We start from the raw sequence: 23,554 nt of genomic DNA, 5'->3' as shown, positions 1-23,554 counted from the left end.
TGGGCAAAGGGGGATGCCTGGGTGGCTCAGTCAGTTAGGCATCTGCCTTTGGCGTGGGTCATGATCCCAGCGTCCTGGGATCAAGTTCCACATAGGGCTCCTTGCTCAGCGGGGAGCCTGCTTTTCCCTCTGCCTGCTGCTCCCCCTGCTTGTGCGCATTCTCTCTTTCTCTCTGACAAATAAATAAAATCTTTTTAAAAAAATAAAAATAAAAATTGGGAAAAGGACTTGAAAAGACATTTCTCCAAATAAGATACATAAATGGCCAATAAACACATAAAAACATGTTCACCATCATTAGTCATTAGAGAAATGCAAATCAAAACCATGAGACACTACTTCACACCCACTAGGGTGACAGTTATTAAAAGGAAGGAAGGAAGGAAGGAAGGAAGGAAGGAAGGAAGGTATTGATGAGGATGTGAAGAAACTGGAACCCTAGTACATTGTTGGTGGAAATATAAAATGGGCAACCACTGTGGAATGTAGTTTGGCAGATTCTCAAAATGTTAAACACAGAATTAGCATATGACCCAGCAATTCCAAACCCAAAAGAACCAGAAACAGGGACCCAAATAGATACTGGTATACCAATGTTCATACACCATTTTTTAAGATTTATAATAAATAAATAATGAGAGAGAAACAGAGTGCACAGATGGGGAAGGGCAAAGGGAGAGGGAGAAAAACACTCAAGCAGACTCCCTGCTGAGCATGGAACCCAACACAGGGCTCAATCTCAGGACCCTGAGATCAGACCTGAGCTGAAACCAACAGTCAGACGCTTAACCGACAATGCTACCCAAGTGCCCCCATAGCAGCATTATTTACAACAGTCAAAGGTGGAAACAACCCAAGTATCCACCAACAGATAAAGAAAATATGGCATATACATGCAATGCTGCATTATTCAGCCATAAAAATGAAGTTCTGATACACACTAGAACATAGATGAACCTTGAAAACATTACACTAAATGAAGTAAGCCACACACAAAAGGACAAATATTGTATGGTTCCACTTACATGAACTATCTAGAATACATAAATTCATACAGACAGAAAGCAGAACATAGGTTAATAAGGAGTGGGGTAAAAGGAAAATGGGGAGTTATTGCTTGAGAACTGGAGAGTTTCTGTTTGGGATGATGAAAAGTTTTTAAAAATAGTGTCGAAGGTGATACTAACACTAAATTGTACACTTGAAAATGGCTTTTTTTTTTTTTTAAGATTTTATTCATTTATTTCAGAGTGGGAGAGCACATGTGGGGGTGCTCAGAGGGAGAAGCAGACTCGCCACTGAGCAGGGAGCCCGATGTGGGGCTCGATGCCAGGACTCTGGGATCATGACCTGAGCTGAAGGCAGCTGTTTGACTGAGCCACCCAGGTGCCCAAGAATGGCTTTTTAAAAAGGACAAAAAGAAAAGAAAGCATGAAAGAAAGAAAGGAACAAAAGAAAAAAGATGACAGAAATAGAATACAACAGCAAAATGGCAAATTTAATTCAATCATATCAACATGTAGTAAAAATATAAATGAACAGACACTCCAAACAAAAGGAGACTGAAATTATGAGAATGAATAAAAAAAAAAGACCCAACAATATTCTTTACATGAAATACACTTTCAATACAAATTCAAAAACGGCCACAGTAATAAAAATATAATGTGGCATAAAGATAGACACAGAGATGAATGGCACAGAATAGAATCCAAAACACACCTACATATATAAGGTCAACTGATTTTCTACAAAAGTCCCAAGAGACAACAAGGTCTTTTCAACAAATGGTACTGGATTAGCTGGATATCTTTAGGGGAAAAAATAAGCTTCAACCTTTCCCTCACATTATATCAAAATTATATTGACACGGATAATGGACCTTAATACAGAAACTAAAACTACTATAAAACATCTGGAAGAAAAGGTAGGCGAAATTCTTTGCGCTCATAGGATAAGAAAAGATGTCTTAGATAGTGATCAAAAAGCATGAACTACAAAATAAAACAAGATACCCTGTGATTCGTCAAAATTAAAATCTTCTGCTTAAATACCACCACTAGGAATATTAAAGGAAAATCATATACTGGAAGAAAACACACATAATATACATATCTGACAGAAGACTTGTATTCAGACTATATAAAGACCTCTTACAACTCATTAAGAAGACAGACACCCACTCTTAAACAAGGGCAAGAGATCTAGACAGACACTTCAAAAATAAGGTGAACAGAGGAGGAGCAAGATGGTGGAGGAGTAGGAGACCTAAATTCCTCTGGTCCCAGGAATTCAGCTAAATAGGTATGAAACCATTCTGAACACCAACAAACTCAACAGGAGATCGAAGAAAAGAATAGCAGCAACTCTCCGAACAGAAAAGTGACCACTTTCTGAAAGGTAGGACCTGCTGAGAAGCGAATCCGAGGTGCTATCGGGAAGATGGTGGGGGAGGGGGCCTCCGTCAGCCCCTACCAGCAAGTGACAGAGCAGCAGAGTACAAAATCAAAATTTTAGAAGTCAGCTCCGCTGAGGGATGTCGCTCCAGTACCTAAGCAGGGGGGTGGAACCCTCACTGGGACAGTGTGGTCTCAGGACCCTCAGGGTCACAGAAAGACCAGGGGTGCCTGAGTGCGGCAGAGCTCCCAGGTATCGGAGTGGGGAAGCCGGCTGCAGAGACGGAGCCGAGGCCCAGGCTCTCAGCTCCTGGTTGCCATAAACTGTGATCCACAGGTTGGATCGGGCCGCTGCTCTTCCAGCAGGGACCCAACAAGTGGCAGATCTGGGGAGACTCCCCTTCCTCCCCCAGGAGGAGCAGCGCGGGAGTGCACCGCAGGGATCTGCTGGGTTTGGAGACTCCACACAGGGTCAGGTGCCAGAGATAGAAACGCTGGGTCACAGGCCAGGTGAGCACGGAGTGCGGCCGGAGACCAGGGAGACAGGAGTGATTGACTGCTTTTCTCTGGGGGCGCACTGAGGACTGGGGCCGAGCTCCCATCTCCTACAGGGGTGGAGACTGGGAGGCCGCCATTTTCACTCTCGTCCTCCAAAGCTGTAGGGAAAGCTTGCAGGGAACAAAACCTCCCAAGAGCAAATCTGAGCAGATTACTTACCCCGCCCCCAGAAAGGGCCGGGCAATTCCACCTCAGGCAAAGACATTTGAGAACCACAGGCCCCTCCCCCAGAAGATCAGGAAGAATAGACAGCCAAGACCAAGTTTACCGATCAAAGAGAATGGCAGAATTCCATCACTAGGGGAATACAGCACATAGAATTCATGGCTTTTTTCCCCCTGATTCTTTAGTCTTTCAAAGTTAATTTTTAAAATTTTCTTTACTTTTTTCTTTTTCTATTTTTAGTTGAATTTTTCTTCTTTCCTTTTTCAACCAACACCTATCAATTCCTTTTTAAAAATCTTTTATAATTTTTCATTTTTACATTCATAGTCTCTCTCTTCATTGTATTTAACCTTATGTTTTGTATATATATATATGTTTTCCTTCCTTTAAAATTTTGTGATACAGCTTCTTCTAACAGACCAAAATACACCCTAAATCTAGTGTATGACGTTGTCCTAGTCTACTGCCTGATCATTTTTTTTCACTCTTTTTTCAACCAACTTCTTATCAATTCCTTTTTTAAAACCTTTTTAAATTTTCATCTTTACAGTCATATTCCATCCCTTCATCATATTTACCCTTGTTTTTGTATATATGTTAAGTTTTTCTTTAAAATTTTGGGAGGCAATTTCTTTTAACAGATCAAAATACAGGCAAAATCTAGTGTGTGGCTCTGTTATATTCATTATATTCACCAGCCTGATCATATTCTTTTTTTTTTTCTTTCCCCCCCTGCCCCGGTTTCAGGTCTCTTCTGATTACTTTACTGTATATTCTTCTGAGGTCATTACTAACATTTTAGCATTTTTTTAGCATTTTGTTCTCTCATTCATCTATTCTCCTCTGGACAAAATGACAAGATGGAAAAACTCACCTCAAAAAAAAGAACAAGAGGCAGTACTGACTGCCAGGGACCTAATCAATACGGACATTAGTAAGATGTTGGAACTAGAGTTCAGAACGACGATTATAAAAATATTAGCTGGGCTTGAAAAAAGCATAGAAGATACTAGAGAATCCCTTTCTGGAGAAATAAAAGAACTAAAATCTAACCAAATTGAAATCAAAAAGGCTATTAGTGAGGTGCAATAAAAAATGGAGGCTCTAACTGCTAGGATAAATGAGGCACAGGAGAGAATTAGTGATATAGAAGACCAAATGATGGAGAATAAAGAAGCTGAGAAAAAGAGAGATAAACAACTACTGGATCACGAGGGGAGAATTCGAGAGATAAGTTATACCAGAAAGCGAAACAACATTAGAATAATTGGGATTCCAGAAGAAGAAGAAAGAGAGAGAGGGGCAGAAGGTATATTGGAGCAATTTATAGTGGAGAACTTCCCTAATTTGGGGAAGGAAACAGGCATCAAAATCCAGGAGGCACAGAGAACCCTCAAAAGCAATAAAAATAGGTCAACACCCTGACATCTAATAGTAAAACCCACAAGTCTCAGAGATAAAGAGAAAATCCTGAAAGCAGCTCGGGACAAGAGGTCTGTAATCTACAATGGTAGAAATATTAGATTGGCAGCAGACCTATCCACAGAGACCTGGCAGGCCAGAAAGGATTGGCAAGATATATTCAGAGCACTAAATGAGAAAAATATGCAGCCAAGAATACTATATCCAGCTAGGCTGTCATTGAAAATAGAAGGAGAGAGAAAAAGCTTCCAGGACAAACAAAAACTAAAGGAATTTGCAAACATGAAACCAGCCCTACAAGAAATGTTGAAAGGGGTCCTCTAAGCAAAGAGAGACCCTAAAAGCAACATAGACCAGAAAGGAATACAGACAATATACGGTAACAGTCACCTTACAAGCAACACAATGGCACTAAATTTGTATCTTTCAATAGCTACCCTGAATGTAAATGGGCTAAATGCCTCAATCAAAAGACACAGGCTATCAGATTGGATAAAAAAAACAAGACCCATCGATATGCTATCTGCAAGAGACTCTTTTTAGACCCAAAGACACCCCCAGATTTAAAGTGAGGGGGTGGAAAACCATTTACCATGCTAATGGATATCAAAAGAAAGCTGGGGGAGCAATCCTTATATCAGACAAATTAGATTTTAAACCAAAGACTGTAAGAGATGAGGAAGGATACTACATCAAACTTAAAGGGTCTATCCAACAAGAAGATCTAACAATTGTAAGCATCTATGCCCCTAACATGGGAGCAGCCAATTATATAAGCCAATTCATAACAAAATCAAAGAAACACATTGACAATAATACAATAATAGTAGGGGACTTTAACACTGCCCTCACGGAAATGGACAGGTCATCTAAGCAAAAGATCAACAAGAAAATAAAGGCTTTAAATGACACACTGGACCATATGGACTTCACAGATATATTCAGAACATTCCATCCCAAAGCAACAGTATACACATTCTTCTCTAGTGCCCATGGAACATTCTCCAGAATAGATCACATCCTGGGTCACAAATCAGGTCTCAACCGGTACCAAAAGATTGGGATCATTCCCTGCATATTTTCAGACCACAATGCTTTGAAACTAGAACTCAACTACAAGAGGAAAGTTGAAAAGAACTCAAATACATGGAGGCTTAAGAGCATCCTAATAAAGAATGAATGGGTCAACCAGGAAATTAAAGAAGAATTTAAAAAATTCATGGAAACAAATGAAAATGAAAACACAACTGTTCAAAATCTTTGGCAGTCCTAAGAGGAAAGTATATAGCAATACAAGCAAAGGTGGTCCTGAGAGGAAAGTATATAGCAATACAAGCCTTTCTCAAGAAATAAGAAAGGTCTCAAATACACAACTTAACCCTATACCTAACGGAGCTGGAGAAAGAACAGCAAATAAAGCCTAAACCCAGCAGGAGAAGAGAAATAATAAAGATCAGAGCAGAAATCAATGAAATAGAAACCAAAAGAACAGTAGAACAGATCAACGAAACAAGGAGCTGGTTCTCTGAAAGAATTAATAAGATTGATAAACCCCTGGCCAGACTTATCAAAAAGAAAAGAGAAAGGACCCAAATAAATAAAATCATGAATGAAAGAGAGATCACAACCAACACCAAAGAAATACAATTATAAGAACATATTATGACCAACTATATGCCAACAAATTAGATAATCTGGAGGCAATGGATGCATTCCTAGAGACATATAAACTACCAAACTGAACCAGGAAGAAATAGAAAACCTGAACAGACCCAAAACCAGTAAGGAAATTGAAGCAGTAATCAAAAATCTCCCAACAAACAAGAGCCCAGGGCCAGATGGTTTCCCAGGGGAATTCCACCAAACATTTCAAGAAGAATTAATACCTATTCTTCTGAAACTGTTGCAAAAAAAGGAAATGGAAGGAAAACTTCCAAACTCGTTTTATGAGGCCAGCATTACCTTGATCCCAAAACCAGACAAAGACCCCATCAAACAGGAGAATTATAGATCAATATTCCTGATGAACATGGATGCAAAAATTCTCACCAAAATACTAGCCAATAGGATCCAACAGTACATTAAAAGGATTATTCACCACGACCAAGTGGGATTTATCCCTGGGCTGCAAGGTTGGCTCAACATCTGCAAATCAATCAGTGTGATACAATATATTAATAAAAGAACGAACAAGAACCATATGACCCTCTCAATAGATGCAGAAAAAGCATTTGACAAAGTACAGCATCCTTTCTTGATCAAAACTCTTCAGAGTATAGGGATAGACGGTACATACCTCAAAATCATAAAAGCCATCCATGAAAAACCCACAAGTGAATATCATTCTCAATGGGGAAAAACTGAGAGCTTTCCCCCTAAGGTCAGGAACACGGCAGGGATGTCCACTATCACCACTGCTATTCAACATAGTCCTAGAAGTCCTAGCCACAACAATCAGACAACAAAAAGAAATAAAAGGCATCTGAATTGGCAAAGAAGAAGTCGAACTCTCACTGTTTGCAGATGATATGATACTTTATGTGGAACACCCAAAAGATTCCACCCCAAAACTGCTAGAACTCATAAAGAAATTCAGTAAAGTGGCAGGATATAAAATCAGTGCACAGAAATCAGTGGCATTTCTATACACCAACAAGACAGAAGAGAAATGAAGGAGTCGATCCCATTTACAATTGCACCCAAAACCATAAGATACCTAGGAATAAATCTAACCAAAGAGGCAAAGGATCTGTACTCAGAAAACTATAGAATACTCATGAAAGAAATTGAGGAAGACACAAAGAAATGGAAAAATGTTCCATGCTCATGGATTGGAAGAACAAATATTGTGAAGATGTCAATGCTACCTAGAGCAATCTACACATTTAATGCAATCCCTATCAAAATACCATCCACTTTTTTCAAAGAAAATGGAACAAATAATCGTAAAATTTGTATGGAACTGGAAAAGACCCCGCATAGCCAGAGGAATGTTGAAAAAGAAAAGCAAAGCTGGCACATCACAATTCCGGACTTCCAGCTCTATTACAAAGCTGTCATCATCAAGACAGTATGGTACTGGCACAAAAACAGACACATAGATCAATGGAACAGAATAGAGAGCCCTGAAATGGACCCTCAATATGGTCAACTAATCTTCGACAAAGCAGGGAAGAATGCCCAATGGAAAAAAGACAGTCTCTTCAACAAATGGTGTTGGGAAAATTGGACAGTCACATGCAGAAGAATGAAACTGGACCGTTTCCTTACACCTCACACAAAAATAGACTCAAAATGGGTGAAAGACCTAAATGTGACACAGGAATCCATCAAAATCCTAAAGGAGAACACAGGCAGCAACCTCTACGACCTCAGACGCAGCAACTCCTTCCTAGAAACATCGCCAAAGGCAAGGGAAGCAAGGGCAAAAATGAACTACTGGGACTTCATCAAGATAAAAAGCTTTTGCACAGGCAAAGGAAACAGTCAACAAAACCGAAAGACAACCGACAGAATGGGAGAAGATATTTGTAAATGACATATCAGCTAGTATCCAAAATCTATAAAGAACTTATAAAACTCACACCCAAAGAACATATAATCCAATCAAGAAATGGGCAGAAGATATGAACAGACATTTCTGCAAAGAAGACATCCAAATGGCCAACAGACACATGAAAAAGTGCTCAATATCACTTGGCATCACGGAAATCCAAATCAAAACCTCAATGAGATAGCACCTCATACCAGTCAGAATGGCTGAAATTAACAAGTCAGGAAATGACAGATGTTGGCGAGGATGTGGAGAAAGGGCAACCCTCCTACACTGTTGGTGGGAATGCATGCTGGTGCAGCCACTCTGGAAAACAGTATGGAGGTTACTCAAAAAGTTGAAAATAGAGCTACCCTACGACCCAGCAATTGCACTACATTTACCCCAAAGATACAAATGTAGTGATCTGAAGGGGGATGTGTACCCCAATGTTTATAGCAGCAATGTCCACAATAGCCAAACTATGGAAAGAGCCTAGATGTCCATCAACAGATGAATAAATATATACATACACACACACACACAATGAAATATTATGCAGCCATCAAAAAAATGAAATCTTGTCATTTGCAATGACATGGATGGAAACTAGAGGGTATTATGCTAAGCAAAATAAGTCAATCAGAGAAAGACAAGTATCATATGATCTCACTGATATGAGGAATTTGAGAAAAAAGACAGAGGATCATAGGGGAAGGGAGGGAAAAATGAAACAAGATGAAACCAGACAGAGAGACAAACCACAAGAGACTCTTAATCTCAGGAAACAAAATGAGGGTTGCTGGAGTGGAGGGGCGGGGGTGGGAGGGATGGGGTGGCTGGGTGATGGACATTGGGGAGGGTATGTACTATGGTGAGCACTGTGAATTGTTTAAGACTGATGAATCACAGACCTGTGTCCCTGAAACAAATACTACATTATATGTTAATAAGAAAAATAAAAACAAAAAACAAAAAAAAATAAGGTAAACAAAATGGGAAATAAACACAAAAATATGCTCAAAATCATGTAATCATGTCAGTGTAAGTTAAAATCACAAGGAGATATCACTACACATCTATTAGAGTGCCTAAAATTAAAATGATTCACAATGCCACACATTGAAGGATGTAAAGCAAATGGGACTCTCATGTACTGCTAGTGAAAATGTGCAATGTACAACCAGTTTGGAAAATAGTGTATCAAATCTTAAGAAATTAATCATAACACAGAAAACTCAGGAATTCCACTCAAGGTATTTACCCAAGAGCACTGAAAATAAATGTTCATAAAAGCTTTATTTACAATGGTCAAAAGATGAAAACCACCCAAATATGCATCAAAAGCAATGGATACACACACTGTGGTATATACATGCAGTGGAATACTACTCATCAAAGGAGTATATACTGTATGATTCCAAGTATATGAAATTCAAGAAAGAGCAAATGAAATCTCTAATAACCCAAAGTTTGTGTTGGAAGAGGGAAGACTGACTTAAAGAGGCACCAAACAACTTTTTGGGGAGATGAAAATGTTCTGTATCTTTACTGTGGTGGTGATTATACCAATGTATATACATATCACATCCCATCATAGTGTACAGTTCAAGTGGGTGCATTTTACTGCATATAAGTCATACCTGAAAAAAGTTGATTTTTTATAAACGGATTTAAATCTGTTTCTTGATATTTCCCAAAAAGGAACACCCACCCCAGTCTCAATCTAACTCCGGTGCCCACATTCTTCTTCCCGTTCTTCAAATGCATCATTAGTCCAGCTCCACTTGGGAAGTAAGGGACTATGCTTAGAGCACAACAGAAATGTACTTAAGAAAAAGGGAGGGGGAAGGAAGAGGAAGAACTGGGTGGGAGAGATTGTAAAGAAGATGAGGAAAAATGGAAAAAGTGGGGGGTGCGGGGGAGAGACATGAAGAAAGAAGTAATGAGAGAAGAGAAATGAAAGAAAGGAAATAATCTGATAAGATTATATGTGTGAACATATAGGTTATAAAGACCATACCAATATAAAGTATTAGTATTACTAACCAGAAAAGTTTTTAAAAAGTGTGTGAAATCAAGAAAATGAGAGAACTGACTGAAATGGTAATGAGATCTGGTATCTGTTTATTTGTTGCAAATAGGAGAGTAGTAGGTCTCAACTTCAAAGTTTGGATAGAAATAGGGATATAATATCTAGTCACTACCTCTAGTTTCTCCTTTTCATCTGCATCTATTTGCAAAGAAAGTTTTTCCAAAAAGTCTGGAACTTCCCAGCTCACTTCCCTCAAATTTCCTTAGCTCAGATGAGATCACATGTCTAAACAAATTACAGGAAAGAAAGAAACTACCAAGGCCAATCATGATCTAAACCCTGGAGTAAGGGCAGAGCCCCTTCCCTGAGCCCAGGGTTACTAAGATGAAAACTCAACAAATCTTGAACTCTGCCAGAAAGGAAGAAGAAGGGGAAAAAGGATTTGGGAAGACAATAACGTATATTACATTGATGGAGTATAGATCCATATGTTTTGGAAACCAAATTAAAATGTAAGAGTTGGCATCCTGTTTTGAAAAATAAAGATCCTATCCAACCGCTCTTTCCTAAAACAGACAGATGAAAGAGGTGTTCAGGAATAGTTGCTGACAAATTCAGCATTTTCCTCAAGCAGCAGCTCTTGATAAACTTGAGAAGTTAAAAAACTGAATCTCCAGAGATGCAGACCACATAATTTAGATATAGAGATTTTTCAAAGCAGATGTTACCAATCCCTGTAAATGCTACAGAAAAATCTTTATTAATCTCCATGTACCATCTCATTCTGAGCATCACGCCTTCTTAATGTACTCACCAGAATAAATTAGCCATAAGCTATATCCCTAGCTAACAAACTTGGCCATTTTGAGTTATATATGGTATTAACTAATTGGATTTTAGAGAATGGTTTCCCAGACAGAATGATACCAGGATTTTTTTCCCCACAAAGTGGAATTATTTTAATATATTGATGTATTAATTTTAGTGTTAAAATGTAAATAATATAGATCACAACTGACCACTGAACATATTCCTAGTTGTGATAATAAAATTATATTATCAGCATTATCTTCCATTTAGATATGGTAGAAAAGTATATTTCTGATTCACTGCAACAAATTTCAAGTCTGTAACATAGAAATTAAAACAAATGAATAAAACTGCATCCTGTTTTACTGAACATGTCTCTCAGAATATCATTCCTGTTGTTTTCATGGTATTATGTTAAACTCTGGGGACGCCTGGGTGGCTCAGTCTGTTAAGCATCTGCCTTTCCAGTGCCCCATCCTACATCTGACTCCCTGCTCAGCGGGGCATCTGCTTCTCCCTCTCCCTCTGCTCCTCTCCCCCACTCGTGCTCACTCTCTCTCTCTCAAATAAATAAAATCTTTGAAAAAATAAAAAAATCAAATAAAATGCTAAACTCCATAAATATACCTACAATCATAAATTTACATCAAACACTTTTAGCCTATAGCTAAATTTAATTTACCAAACCAAAGACTGATAAAAATGTTGCATGTAGTTCTAGGCTTTTTTATATATAAAGTAATGAAGTATAATGGCAATGAAAAGTAGAACATCCCACCTAAGTTCCCAAAAAATATCAGACTTAGAGATCCAAATGCAATTCACTAAGTAGGCTAACACCATTTTTAAGGAAAAGTCAATAAAATAATCCAGTAAAAAGAAAAAAAAGGTCAATAAAATAATAAGCCTGTATTTCTGAGGCACTCTTCATATCCATAATATTTAAAACTTAACATTATTAATGATATAAATACTGGAACGGAAAAGAGGTTGAGAACTACTGGGTTAAGCATCCAAATGGGAAAAAAAAAAGACAAAAAACAAACCTTTAGAACCAAGATATAAAAAAATTTGATACATTACTAGTCTGAAGAACCTTACACTAAATAAATCATTCTCAAATACTCATAAATGTTCCAGCAAGGGATGACAAATAGTAAGGTGCAATACAGAGCTTCCATAAGCATTAAATGACCATATGTAATAAAACATACACCTAGAAATACTACTGTAACTTTGAAATGTATGAAAATATTCTAAAGTTTACAGAAAGTAAGCTGTGGGCTCTTGGGTGGCTCAGTCGGTAAAAGTGTCTGCCTTTGGCTCAGGTCATGATCCCAGGGTTCTGGAATCGAGTGCCGCATCAGGCTCCCTGCTCAAGGGGAGCCTGCCTCTCCCTCTCCCTCTGCTGTTTCCTCCCACTCTCGCTCTATCTCTCCTTCTCTCAAATAAATAAATAAAATCTTAAAACAAAAAGTAAACTGCTTGTTTTGTCTGAATGTTATCCTGCTTTTTTTGATACTATGTGATAAAAGATAAAACCAGTAAAATAGGATCATAAACGCTGTGTGGTTATCATCTGTTAAATATAAACTTTAGTAACATTAAATTTCATTAATTAAAAAGAGGGGTAGTGTATAATTTTAGTATGCTTATCTCTATAACAGGCAAACCCATACCTAAACATAAGTCCACTATTCTGAACATTTGGATTTGAACACAGCATCACCCCCACCTGGTGGTAGCTGAATCCAGTCACATATGTAAGTAATTTAGAGGCCATCTAAAGCAAACATACTTACTGAAAATGTTTATCACCACAGGTGATTACAATATAGGCTGAAAAATGCATATTGAACTCTCCACCTTGAAGTTGTCACAAAAAAAACCCATGCGTGTATTAAATGCATTTAAGAAATCACCTCGGGCCTAATTTAATACTGGAAATAGTTATATGGCATATTTACAAATTTTCCTATCAGAAGAAAATTTTAGTAAGCTTGAAATAATAAAACTTTCTGAAATTTTCATCAACAACATCATCTTGTAGACATCTCAAAAAACATTAATCAGTTCAGGAAATTATCAGTCACCTAGTACATGGCAAAGATTATATAAATCATACTTCTCTCACCTGTGCATAAATCAGAACTGTTTGCCTGTAAGTACTGTTTTACTAGATTGAGAAAATATCAGTTACAAAACGAACAGTAGTGGGTGAAACAAACATACAGATAATCCTTTCCTTCTACATTAAATATTTCCCAAAATATTTCTCTGATAAATTTGGTTTACAGAATATTTTCTCATGATACATGGTACTAATGTATCGCAGCTTAGCAACATTATAAAACTCAGAAAACAGGACATAATAAAAATTAATTTCTATTATATCCAACTGCTTAATTATAACTTATGCTCGGTTATACTTTTTTAAAAAATGATCTTTAAATGTTAAATCAATAAAGCTTTTATACAGATGTTACTAACAACAGTCAACCAATAATCACAACATAAAATATATTACATAAACACGGTATATCTTAAATGTCATTTTTTTATCCTTTTTTTTTTTTTTTAAAGGACCCTGAGATCTACTAAAGGCAGCAATGCCTTTTGTAAAGTAATTGAATGATGCTATAGAGTTTAAGGAAAAGAGTACAGCACTGGTGGTTAAGAGGTCAGGCTCTGCCATCAGATTTTTACAGATATACCAGGCATATGACCTAGAGCCCACTAGAATATAAGCTCTTATAAAGGGGAGGGGCACTGCTTTTGTTTTGTTCATTGATATATCTGCAATATCAAGAACAGCACATGGCACACATAGCAGGCATTCAATAAATATGGGCTGAATGAACAAATGAATTTATCTAAGTCTTATGGTGAGAAATTGAGTGGAGCTTTTTTCTTATCTTTTCATGGAAAATGCAGATGAACCAAGATGAGAAAGCTGGGAAGAGAGGAGACTGGTTTCTCCCATGGACGATGAGAATAATAATAATAACAATAATAATAACATCATCATTGTCATTATCAGTTTTAAGCTTCGTTTCAGATAAGGATATACCTTAAACTTCTCAAACACAAAAACTACATTTACTCATATTATACCAGGTTCCTACAAAGCTACAGGGCTTATGTGTACTGAAACCTATTTGCTAAATAAACTAAATGAATCATAAATCATGATTTTCATAAAAAGACGAGAGAAAAAAAAAGACTAGAGAGTCCACATGAAAGTATGCTCTGCTTATTTTTTTATGGAAAATTTTTTCTCCTCCAATCCCTACTTGTAGGATAAGTAAAAATTAATTAGGAACTAAAAATTTTTAAACTACCTAGAAATAAAGTTATCATAAAACACAATATATATGATGTACATATATTATTTTAAAACTAAAAATCTTTGAAAATATAAAAACAGACTGGAATGAATGAGAAGACATTATATTTCTGTTTAGAAAGCATCAATACTATAAAAAGATACAAAGCTTATCATATTAACATATAAATCTTAAGTATTTAAATACTAACAAGTTTCTTCCAGCAAGTGGGATTAGCAGAAAATCATTCTAAAGTTCAAGAGACCAAATGTATGACTAAAATTTAGGGAACACTCAAACTCCCAATTCATATCTGGAATATAACTGTACTCAGCACTGAGATATAATTTTAATTGGAAGCAGAAACCTAATCAATTTTATTGTGTCCTACACTTGGCTATAATAACATATAAACTAAATAGGGACAGTCAACAACATGAAGCATAAAACAAGAAATACAGAGTCAAGAGATTGGCAGTGACAAAGAGAGGTTTCCCATGACCCAAGACTTATTCAGAACTCCAGGTAAAAGTAGGCACATTATTAATGTGAAGATGTAAGCATCAGGCTTATCACACTTTGCGCCAAATATCTGAATCATACAACCAGCTTCCCTTGATCTAACTCAAATTCTACCAACAAGTCTCTGATTACAAATTTGTTTTTCCACTTAATCCATCCAGAGAGAAAATTAAATGTGTTCAGCCCAACGAACAGCACATACCTCACTGCAAATTAATGAACAGTGTTCTGGATTATAAACCAGTATCCTGTGAACTTGGTTAATATGAAGGGAAAGATGAAGCAGAATCAAGAAAATTTCAGAAGGATGAGTTGTCATTACAGTTGGTGAGAGCTCCAATCACCCCTACCTATATATGAATCCCCTATCCCATTTCTCCCCAAAAGCTGTGAAAAGAATGCCTATCAATGGGAGGAGGGGGATGAATTATGAATCATCTCTGCCTCAACTCAAGACTCACAAAAAGCTGGGCTGCGATCCCTCTATGGATCAACCCTTTTTCACTCGTATTGCTGGTCTCTGATTTGTTGCTCATTCTTTTTATGTATTTTTTCTTATTATGTATTTTTGTAAGTCAAATGAATGCCTTCTTTACAAGTCAGGCAATAAAATATCCATACACATTATTAATTCTCACTGTTGGCAAAATAAAGTTTCTAAGCCAGAAAAAGTGAGAGAGAAATAAACCCTAATTATGGTAACTTCACAAGGTAAATATTGGCTCTTGGTAGTCATGACTCTCAAAAACACCTAGTAAACTTTAAGATAATTAAAGATTCATCGTTTAAAAAAAACTTCCAAAAGTAAGGGTCTAATACAAATAAGGAGAAATAAAATGTAAGGAATCTAAATGAAATCACAAGTAGAGAGGAACTAGGTTCAAACTGAATTTCTCAACAACTCCAAGGCAACTAGTATACAAGAAAAGATTATCTACCTAAAATCAAAATAGTACAGATTTATGTCTTCCATGTTCTCTCTACAATTAAATATTCTATCAAAAACTAATGATGTAATGTATGGTGATTAACATAATTAAAAAAATACATTTAAATATTCTAATCCAACAGTATCCAGCAGAATTTTAACATTTGATAACACTAAAGCAAAGAGTATACTAGATTCCTTACCAATGAGTATATGGTGGATAGGTCAAGTTGTCTATATCATGGGTAGAATACCTCATAATGTTCCAAAGGAGAAAACAAATAATGTTGATTGCGGAAATGTAGCACTTTCTGGTTTCACCACTATAGCTTCGATTCAATGCAGAAAAAGTACAAATGCATTCCATGGAATAAGGAAACCTGTTACTCAACCTGATCTAGATACACTGATATTACAAAAACCTTTCCAATAGTTTAATCTTAAGTAATTTCAGACACCAATTTAATTTGTAAGAAGGTCCCTTCCTCTGGTTCACAATGACAGCTTACCAAGCTGCTCAAAAAATTCTGAAAAGATATCAAGCTTATGAATCATGTAGAGACCCTGATTTGATGGGCTAACAACAATTTTAAAGGGTAGTTGGTACTAAAAATACATTTTTAAGTACATTATCTTGCCGATGCTCAAAAAAATGTTATCAATTTGTAGTAAGGCCCAACTAAATTTTCATCTAGTCTTGGGACTCTTCTTAAAGAAAAGCATTAAATCAATGATACAATGTAATCCTGAAACCTACACTAAGTAGTTTTAAAAAATCATTGCAGAACAGTCTGCCTGAAAAATTCCAAGTATGCCTGCGCTAATCCTGCTTATTCTCAGTAAGACACTAGTACAATTTTAATTTTTGTTTCCCTAATGCCTAATGATGTTGAGCACCTTACAGGCACAGCTGCCATCCATGTATCTTCTTTGGTGAAGTGTCTGTACAAATCTTTTGCCTATTTTTTAATTGCATTGTTTGTGTTCTTACCAAGGTTGTAGAGTGTTCTATATATTCTGGACACTAGTCCTTTAGCAAATACATACTTTGCATGTATTTTCTTCCTGTTTATGGCTTGCCTTTTCATTCTTCTAATAGTATCATTCAAAGAACAGAAGTTTTAAATTTTGATAAAATCTAATTTATCAGTTTTTCTGTGTGTGAATTGTGCTTTGAATGATATATCTATGAAATCATTTTCTAATTCAAAGTCACAGGGGCACCTGGGTGGCTCAGTTGTTAAGCGTCTGCCTTCGGCTCAGGTCATGATCCCAGGGTCCTGGGGTTGAGCCCCGCATCAGACTCCCTGCTCCGCAGGAAGCCTGCTTCTCCCTCTCCCTCTCCCCCTGCTTTTGTTCCCTCTCTCGCTGTGTCTCTCTCTGTCAAATAAATAAATAAAATCTTAAAACAAAGTCACAGAAATGTTCTCTTGTATTTCCTTCTAGATTTTCTATAATGTAGGTTTTCCATTTAGGGCTATGATCCATTTTCAGTTAGTTTTATTTTATTTTTTTAATATGAAGTGAGGTATGACTACAAGTTCACTGTTTCGCATATAGCTATCCAATTGTGCCAGTACCATCTGCTGAAAAGACTACCTTCTCCCTGCTAAATTTGTCAAAAATCAGTTGTTCATATAAGTGTAGGTCTATTTCTAGACTCACTATTCTGTTCCATTGGTATGTTTGTCTATCTTTTTGTCTTGTTTACTATAAGTTTTTGTAGTAAGTCTTCAAATCAGGTAGGGTTAATCTTCCAACTTTGTTCTCTTTTAAAAGCTTTGTCTATCTAGATATTTTGCATTTCCATATGAATTTTCAAATCAGTTTGTTAATTTCTAAATAAAAACCTGTTGGGATTCAGATTATAACCATATTGAATTCATATAGATCAATTTAGAGAGAATGGATATCTTAACAATATTAAGTCTTCCATTTCACAGACAAGGTTTATTTATTAATTTATGTCTTCTTTCACCATTCACAATGTTTTCTAGTTCTCAGTCTATATGTCTTACGAATCTTTTGTCAAATTCAACCTATTTCATATTTTTCATATTTATAATTGGTATTTTTGAATTTCAATTTCCAGTTGCTTGTTAACAGTACATGGAAATAAAACTAATTTTTGTATATTAATCTTGTATCCTGAAATCTTGCTAAACTCCTTTATTAGTTCAAATTTTTTGTAAACTCAAAACAGTACCACTATACATCTATTAGAACGGCTAAAATTAACAAGACTGACTATTACAAGTGTTAGCATGTGGAGAAGTACAATTTTCATATACTACTGATAGGAATGTAAAATTTTACAACTACTTTGAAAAACACCTTGGCAATTTCTTAAAAAGTTAAACATACATCTACCATATGATCTAGCCATTCCATTCCTATGTATTTATCAAAGATAAATGAAAGCATATATGTCCATACAAAGACTTGTACATGAATGTTCATAGCAGCTTGATTTGTTATAGCCAAAAACTAGAAACAACCCAAATATCCATCAACAGGCTAATGGATAAGCCAACTGTGGGATATCTAATAGATGGAATACTACTCAGAAAAAGAAAGGAAGGAGCTATTGATACACACAACAACATGGATAAATCTCAAAATTAACTGACTGGAAGAAGCCACAAGAACACATACAAACTGTATGATTTCTAAAGTGCCAACTAAATCTACAGTGACAGAAAGAAGATCAGCAAATGCCTGAGGAAGGCTTGCCAAGTGGCAGGAGGAAACTTTTGGGAGTGATAGTTATGTTCATTACCTTGATGCTGGTGATGTTTCGTGTCAAAACTTACCAAACTATACATTTTCAATATGTGCAGTTTATTGAATGTCATTTAGACCTCAATTTAAGAAAAGGTACCAATATAAAATAATTGTCACCAGGTACCAGAATATAGTTTTTATATTGGTATATAATTCAAATACCATAAAATTCAACAGTTTTAAGTGCACAATTCAGCAGCTTTTCCATATATTGATGAGGTTGTGCAACAATCACCACTATTTAATTCCAGAACATTTTCATCATCCCAAAGAGAAATTGGTAGCCTTTAGCAGTCACTCTACATTCCCTCCAGTCCCTCAAAATACACTTAATTTCTAGATGACAATGTATTTCGTCTGGTCTCTGCAATTCAACCATCAAGACCTTTCAAGTTTAAGAGATTATTTTAAGCTAATTTCAAGGGCCTGTGTAAACACTACTACTCTTCATCATTTTATTCTTTCTAATGAGAATCAGAACCATACTGATATAGACACTGATAATTTCAGAGATGTTCCAATCATAAAATATCATTTTGTATATATGTGTAATTGTAATACTGATTCCCAAGTTATTACTTTTATTAACATATTAATTCCAAAAGAAGAAACTTTATCTTCCTCTTGGCTTCTCCTTATTATCAATGCCAGGGTTGGCTAAGACTGAACCACAGTGGTGAATGATGAAGAGATGATGTCTTTGCAAATTTTGAATGGTATATAATCTGCAAAGGTTAAAAAATTTAAGTTACTATAATCCATTTTGAGATAATTCCACCATGAACTATATTTTCTCAACAACTATTCACCATTTAATATTTTAAAAACTTTGGATAAAGCCAATGCCTCATTGGAAGGATAATGGGTTTATACTCTACACTGAACCAACTCAGAACATTATGATTGATACTTGTGTCTGTTTTTTTAAAAAGAAGACATCACCATTTGCATTACAGCATCTGTTTTTTCTAGAAAAAAATGACAGTCATAATCAAAATCTAGCAATTTTTTATTATGGAACAGTGTCAATGATGACAAATATACATAATAAACCTTGGAATAATTTGTGCCTGTTTTTAATGATTCTATTATCCTACAGATTATTTTTGGAGCAAAGAAATTAAATGTGATAAAGCAAAAAATAAAAGCTTATACTAGAATTTTTACACTCCTACATTTAGCACATATTGTGAAAAAAAAACACTCAAGCGTTACTCACTGATTAAAAATTAACTTTTTAACAGACTTTAACTATAGAGAACAAACTGATGATTACTAGAGGAGAGGTGGGGGGAATGGGTTAAATAGATGATGGGGATTAAGGAGTGCATTTAGCTGTGATGAGCACCCAGTGATGTACAGAAGTACTGAATCACTATATTATACACCTGAAAATAATATAACACTTTGTTAACTAACTAGAACTTAAAACTTAAATTTTTTTAATTTAAGTAAATATTTTTTATATAATATATTCCAAGCATACTAAATCACAAGTTAGATATATTCCCAATGATATTCCCAATGCTTAGGCAATGTATTTGAGCATTAAAAATTGATACTCAAGTATCATTTATGAAGGAGGCTATACTGCTTTAGTAAAAAATATGGAATAAGCATTACAACCTGACTATGTAATTGAAATAGCAAAGACAGAAAAATTCAAAAATAACATGTAATGCATATCTTTCTGATATTATTTTCAAAGCATACCACGAAGAGTAAGTAGACTCTTGATACTTGAATTGGATATCATCAAAGACCTCTGGACCTACAAAGGTACAAAATCACTAAACACATCCACTTCAGAAGAATTACTGAGTACCCAAAGAAAAGAAGAAAACCACAAAGCCTCATTAAAATGCAGGTGTTAGTTCTATGTACACTCAGTAGCTATTCAAAATTTTGCCTGAAATATGAACTATATCATCATGGACCTTGCAGCTTGTTAATAGTCAAAACTATGAATGTTAAACCCTTGAATGTCAAGAGTCTGTTTTAAACACTTGAAAGATGAATGAGCATATTAAGAAATGAATTCAATAAGTCTTCTAGGCATAATGTCAACATAGGATTTGTCACCTAAAAAAAATTTCTCCTACAGAAATGAAAATTAAGTTCACATGAAAACCTGTACACAAATGTTTACAGTAGCTCTATTCATAATCACCAAAAACTAGGAACAACATAAACTTCCTTCAGTCCTTGAATCAATAAACTGTGGTAAAACCACACAATGATATTCCACCAAACACCAAGTAACAAACAATGGTATAAATAAAAACTTGGATATATCTCAAAGGTATTATGCTGAATACAAAAATCAGCCTCAAAAGGTTACATACTTTATAATCCCATTTATGTGACATTCCCCAAAATATAAAACTAAACTGATGGAGAACCAATCAATGGTTGCCAAAGTTAGGGGAGGAGGTGAGACTGTAAAGGGATAGCAGGAGGAAATTTTTGGGGTGATGAAACTTATTCTATATCATGACTGTGCTGGCGATTACATGAGTAATCTATGCATGTGTTAAAATTCATAGGCGTGTACACCCAAAAAAACGGCCAATTCTACCGTATGAGAATTTTAAAAATAAACAGCATTTCTAAGAAATCAACTAATTTTATTCACCCATTTTGCAAAGTGTGACAATGTTGTATACAGCCAATTATTAAATACATTTGTTCAATAATATTTGTTACTGGTGATAACAAAAGCCAACAAATCAAGTGACTGAAAAATCTGTAAAACTCTACTAATTTTTTAATTAAAAGAGGACTTACCAAGTTCATTAAGACTCTGAGCAGCTTTTGTTATCTCTCTACTCCCCCCTTGCAGTTGTCCTTGGAGTCTCTTAGTGAGATATAAGATGCGAATTATTCTCCGAAGCAAATCACAGGCAACCTGTGTAAATATCAAAATAAAATAAATAAGTGTAATCAATCCATGAAGTTTCATTGCTATTATGCTGTGAATCTGTCCATTCTTTCCAGATGCTAACGACTCATTCATGTCTTTTTTGTGTTTTCTACCCATCAGAAACCTAAAAAATCACAAAGCCTGGAAAGCATCATTTTACAGTAAACTCTAGTTTATCCCAAAAGAAGAGATTTGGGGATCAAAGTGCTGTGAAACCTGGGAACTCCTTTCCTCAGTCCTAGACCAGTTTTCTTCTCTAGGCCAGTGGTTCGCAGTCTTCATATTAAATTCGAAAGTGTAGGTTCCAAAAGTTCCAAGCCCACACCATAGCCCTGACCAATTAAATCAGGATCTAGAGGTGGGAACGAAGCATCAGTATTTCTTTTTAATATCCTCAGTGGTGCCCGCGTGCAACCAAGGTTGACAGCTACTCTGCTGCTGCTGCTTAGCTACTGCCTCTGTTTCCAATCCTGGTTTCTCTTTCCTGGGTCCACAGGGGAGCAGACTTAAAACTTCTGATTTCACTAGACCTAAGGAGTAAGTCCCCTCCTTGAATTTGTCTAATGGTTCTTTTATCACTAATAACAAATTAGGAAAGTCATTAAAACAAAAAAAACTATCATATATACATGGCACCTCCTATTCTCTTTTCATCACCAGATGTAATATTTCACCTTTATTTAGCCAAAAGACTAAGACACAAAATGAAGACTCATGTATTTCAGGACACTTTATTGTAGAAGCTGGGTCCAGAGCAATGGCCTGAGGGAGAGACAGAAGAGGGGAGACTGATGGAATCACAGATATGTAGTGACCTTTAGTATCAGTAGTGATAATGAAGAGAGACAGTCTGTGCTGCTACATTACCACCATCTTTATGGCCCTGAAGCTGGTTGAGAAGAACATCTCCCATCTAAGGAGGAAAATCATTCACTGGAGGCAGTAAGAATTAAAAGCACTAGGAAAAGAGTTGAGACTCCAGCTATAAACATTTTTTTCTTAAAGATTTTTTTTTTTTTAATTTATTTATTTGAGAGAGAGAGAATGAGAGAGAGCAAGCACATGAGAGGGAGAAGGGTCAGAGGGAGAAGCAGACTCCCTGCCGAGCAGGGAGCCCGATGCGGGACTCGATCCAGGGACTCCAGGATCATGACCCGAGCCGAAGGCAGTCGCTTAACCAACTGAGCCACCCAGGCGCCCTAAACATTTTTTTCTGAATGAAACACACAAACACACCCAGACCCAGAACCACACGTGCACCCACACAACATACAGAGACACATAAACATAAAATTTGTTCAAAAATACAATGTTTACAAACATATGTAAGTCAAAGGTGACCAATTACTAAATATGCTTACCTCAATGCTTTTTTTTTTTTTTTAAGATTTTATTTATTTATTTGACAGACAGAGACACAGCGAGAAAGGGAACACAAGGAGGGGGAATGAGAGAGGGAGAAGCAGGCTTCCCGCTGAGCAGGGAGCCCGATCCCAGGACTATGGGATAACGACCTGAGCCGAAGGCAGACGCTTAAGGACTGAGCCACCCAAGCACCGCACCCCACCTGAATGCTTTTCTGAGTAACTACAGTCTAAAGCACTTACAATGATAAAAGAATGCCAACTAAGAATCTGTCCCTGAAAATTGGAAGATTTGGGCATCTTTATCTTTTAATTAAATTTTATTTTCTGAATAAGTAATATAAGCACATAATTCAAGATTCAAAAGAAAAAAAAGTCACCCTCATATCTCTGTCACAAATATGCACTTATCAAAAACCACCGTTATAGGGCGCCTGGGTGGCTCAGTTGGTTAAGCGACTGCCTTCGGCTCAGGTCATGATCCTGGATCAAGTCCCGCATCGGGCTCCCTGTTCAGCAGGGAGTCTGCTTCTCCCTCTCCCACTCCCCGTTTGTGTTCCCTCTCTCGCTGTGTCTTTCTCTGTCAAATAAATAAATAAAATCTTTAAAAAAAAAAAAAAAACCACCGTTATCAGTTTCTTGCTTGTCAGAATAGTGTTTTTAAATGAACCAGTTGGAATGTTGAATCCCTACTGATCATTCCTCTGGGATTCTAAATACATCATGAGGAGGAACACCAGATCTTACTTTAGTCTAATCACCTAGAACTGTCCTTCTAGAATTCCCCAG

General features: G+C 36.3%; 1 protein-coding gene across 2 annotated transcripts in view; it reads right to left on the bottom strand.

Moving 5' to 3' along the window:
- Positions 1–23,554, bottom strand: part of COG5 (component of oligomeric golgi complex 5) — a 307,147-nt gene that overhangs the window by 244,807 nt on the left and 38,786 nt on the right. For both annotated transcript variants that reach the window (XM_035020357.1, XM_035020356.1), the window contains exon 6: positions 21,266–21,386. In XM_035020357.1, coding sequence (XP_034876248.1) covers positions 21,266–21,386 — 121 coding nt within the window. The remainder of the gene's footprint in view (positions 1–21,265; positions 21,387–23,554) is intronic.

This window comes from Mirounga leonina, unplaced genomic scaffold (genome assembly GCF_011800145.1).
Source record: "Mirounga leonina isolate KUSES-001 unplaced genomic scaffold, KU_Mleo_1.0 Mir_174, whole genome shotgun sequence".
In the NCBI taxonomy this organism is placed as follows: Eukaryota; Metazoa; Chordata; class Mammalia; order Carnivora; family Phocidae; genus Mirounga; species Mirounga leonina.
This window is presented reverse-complemented; position numbering and strand designations above follow the sequence as displayed.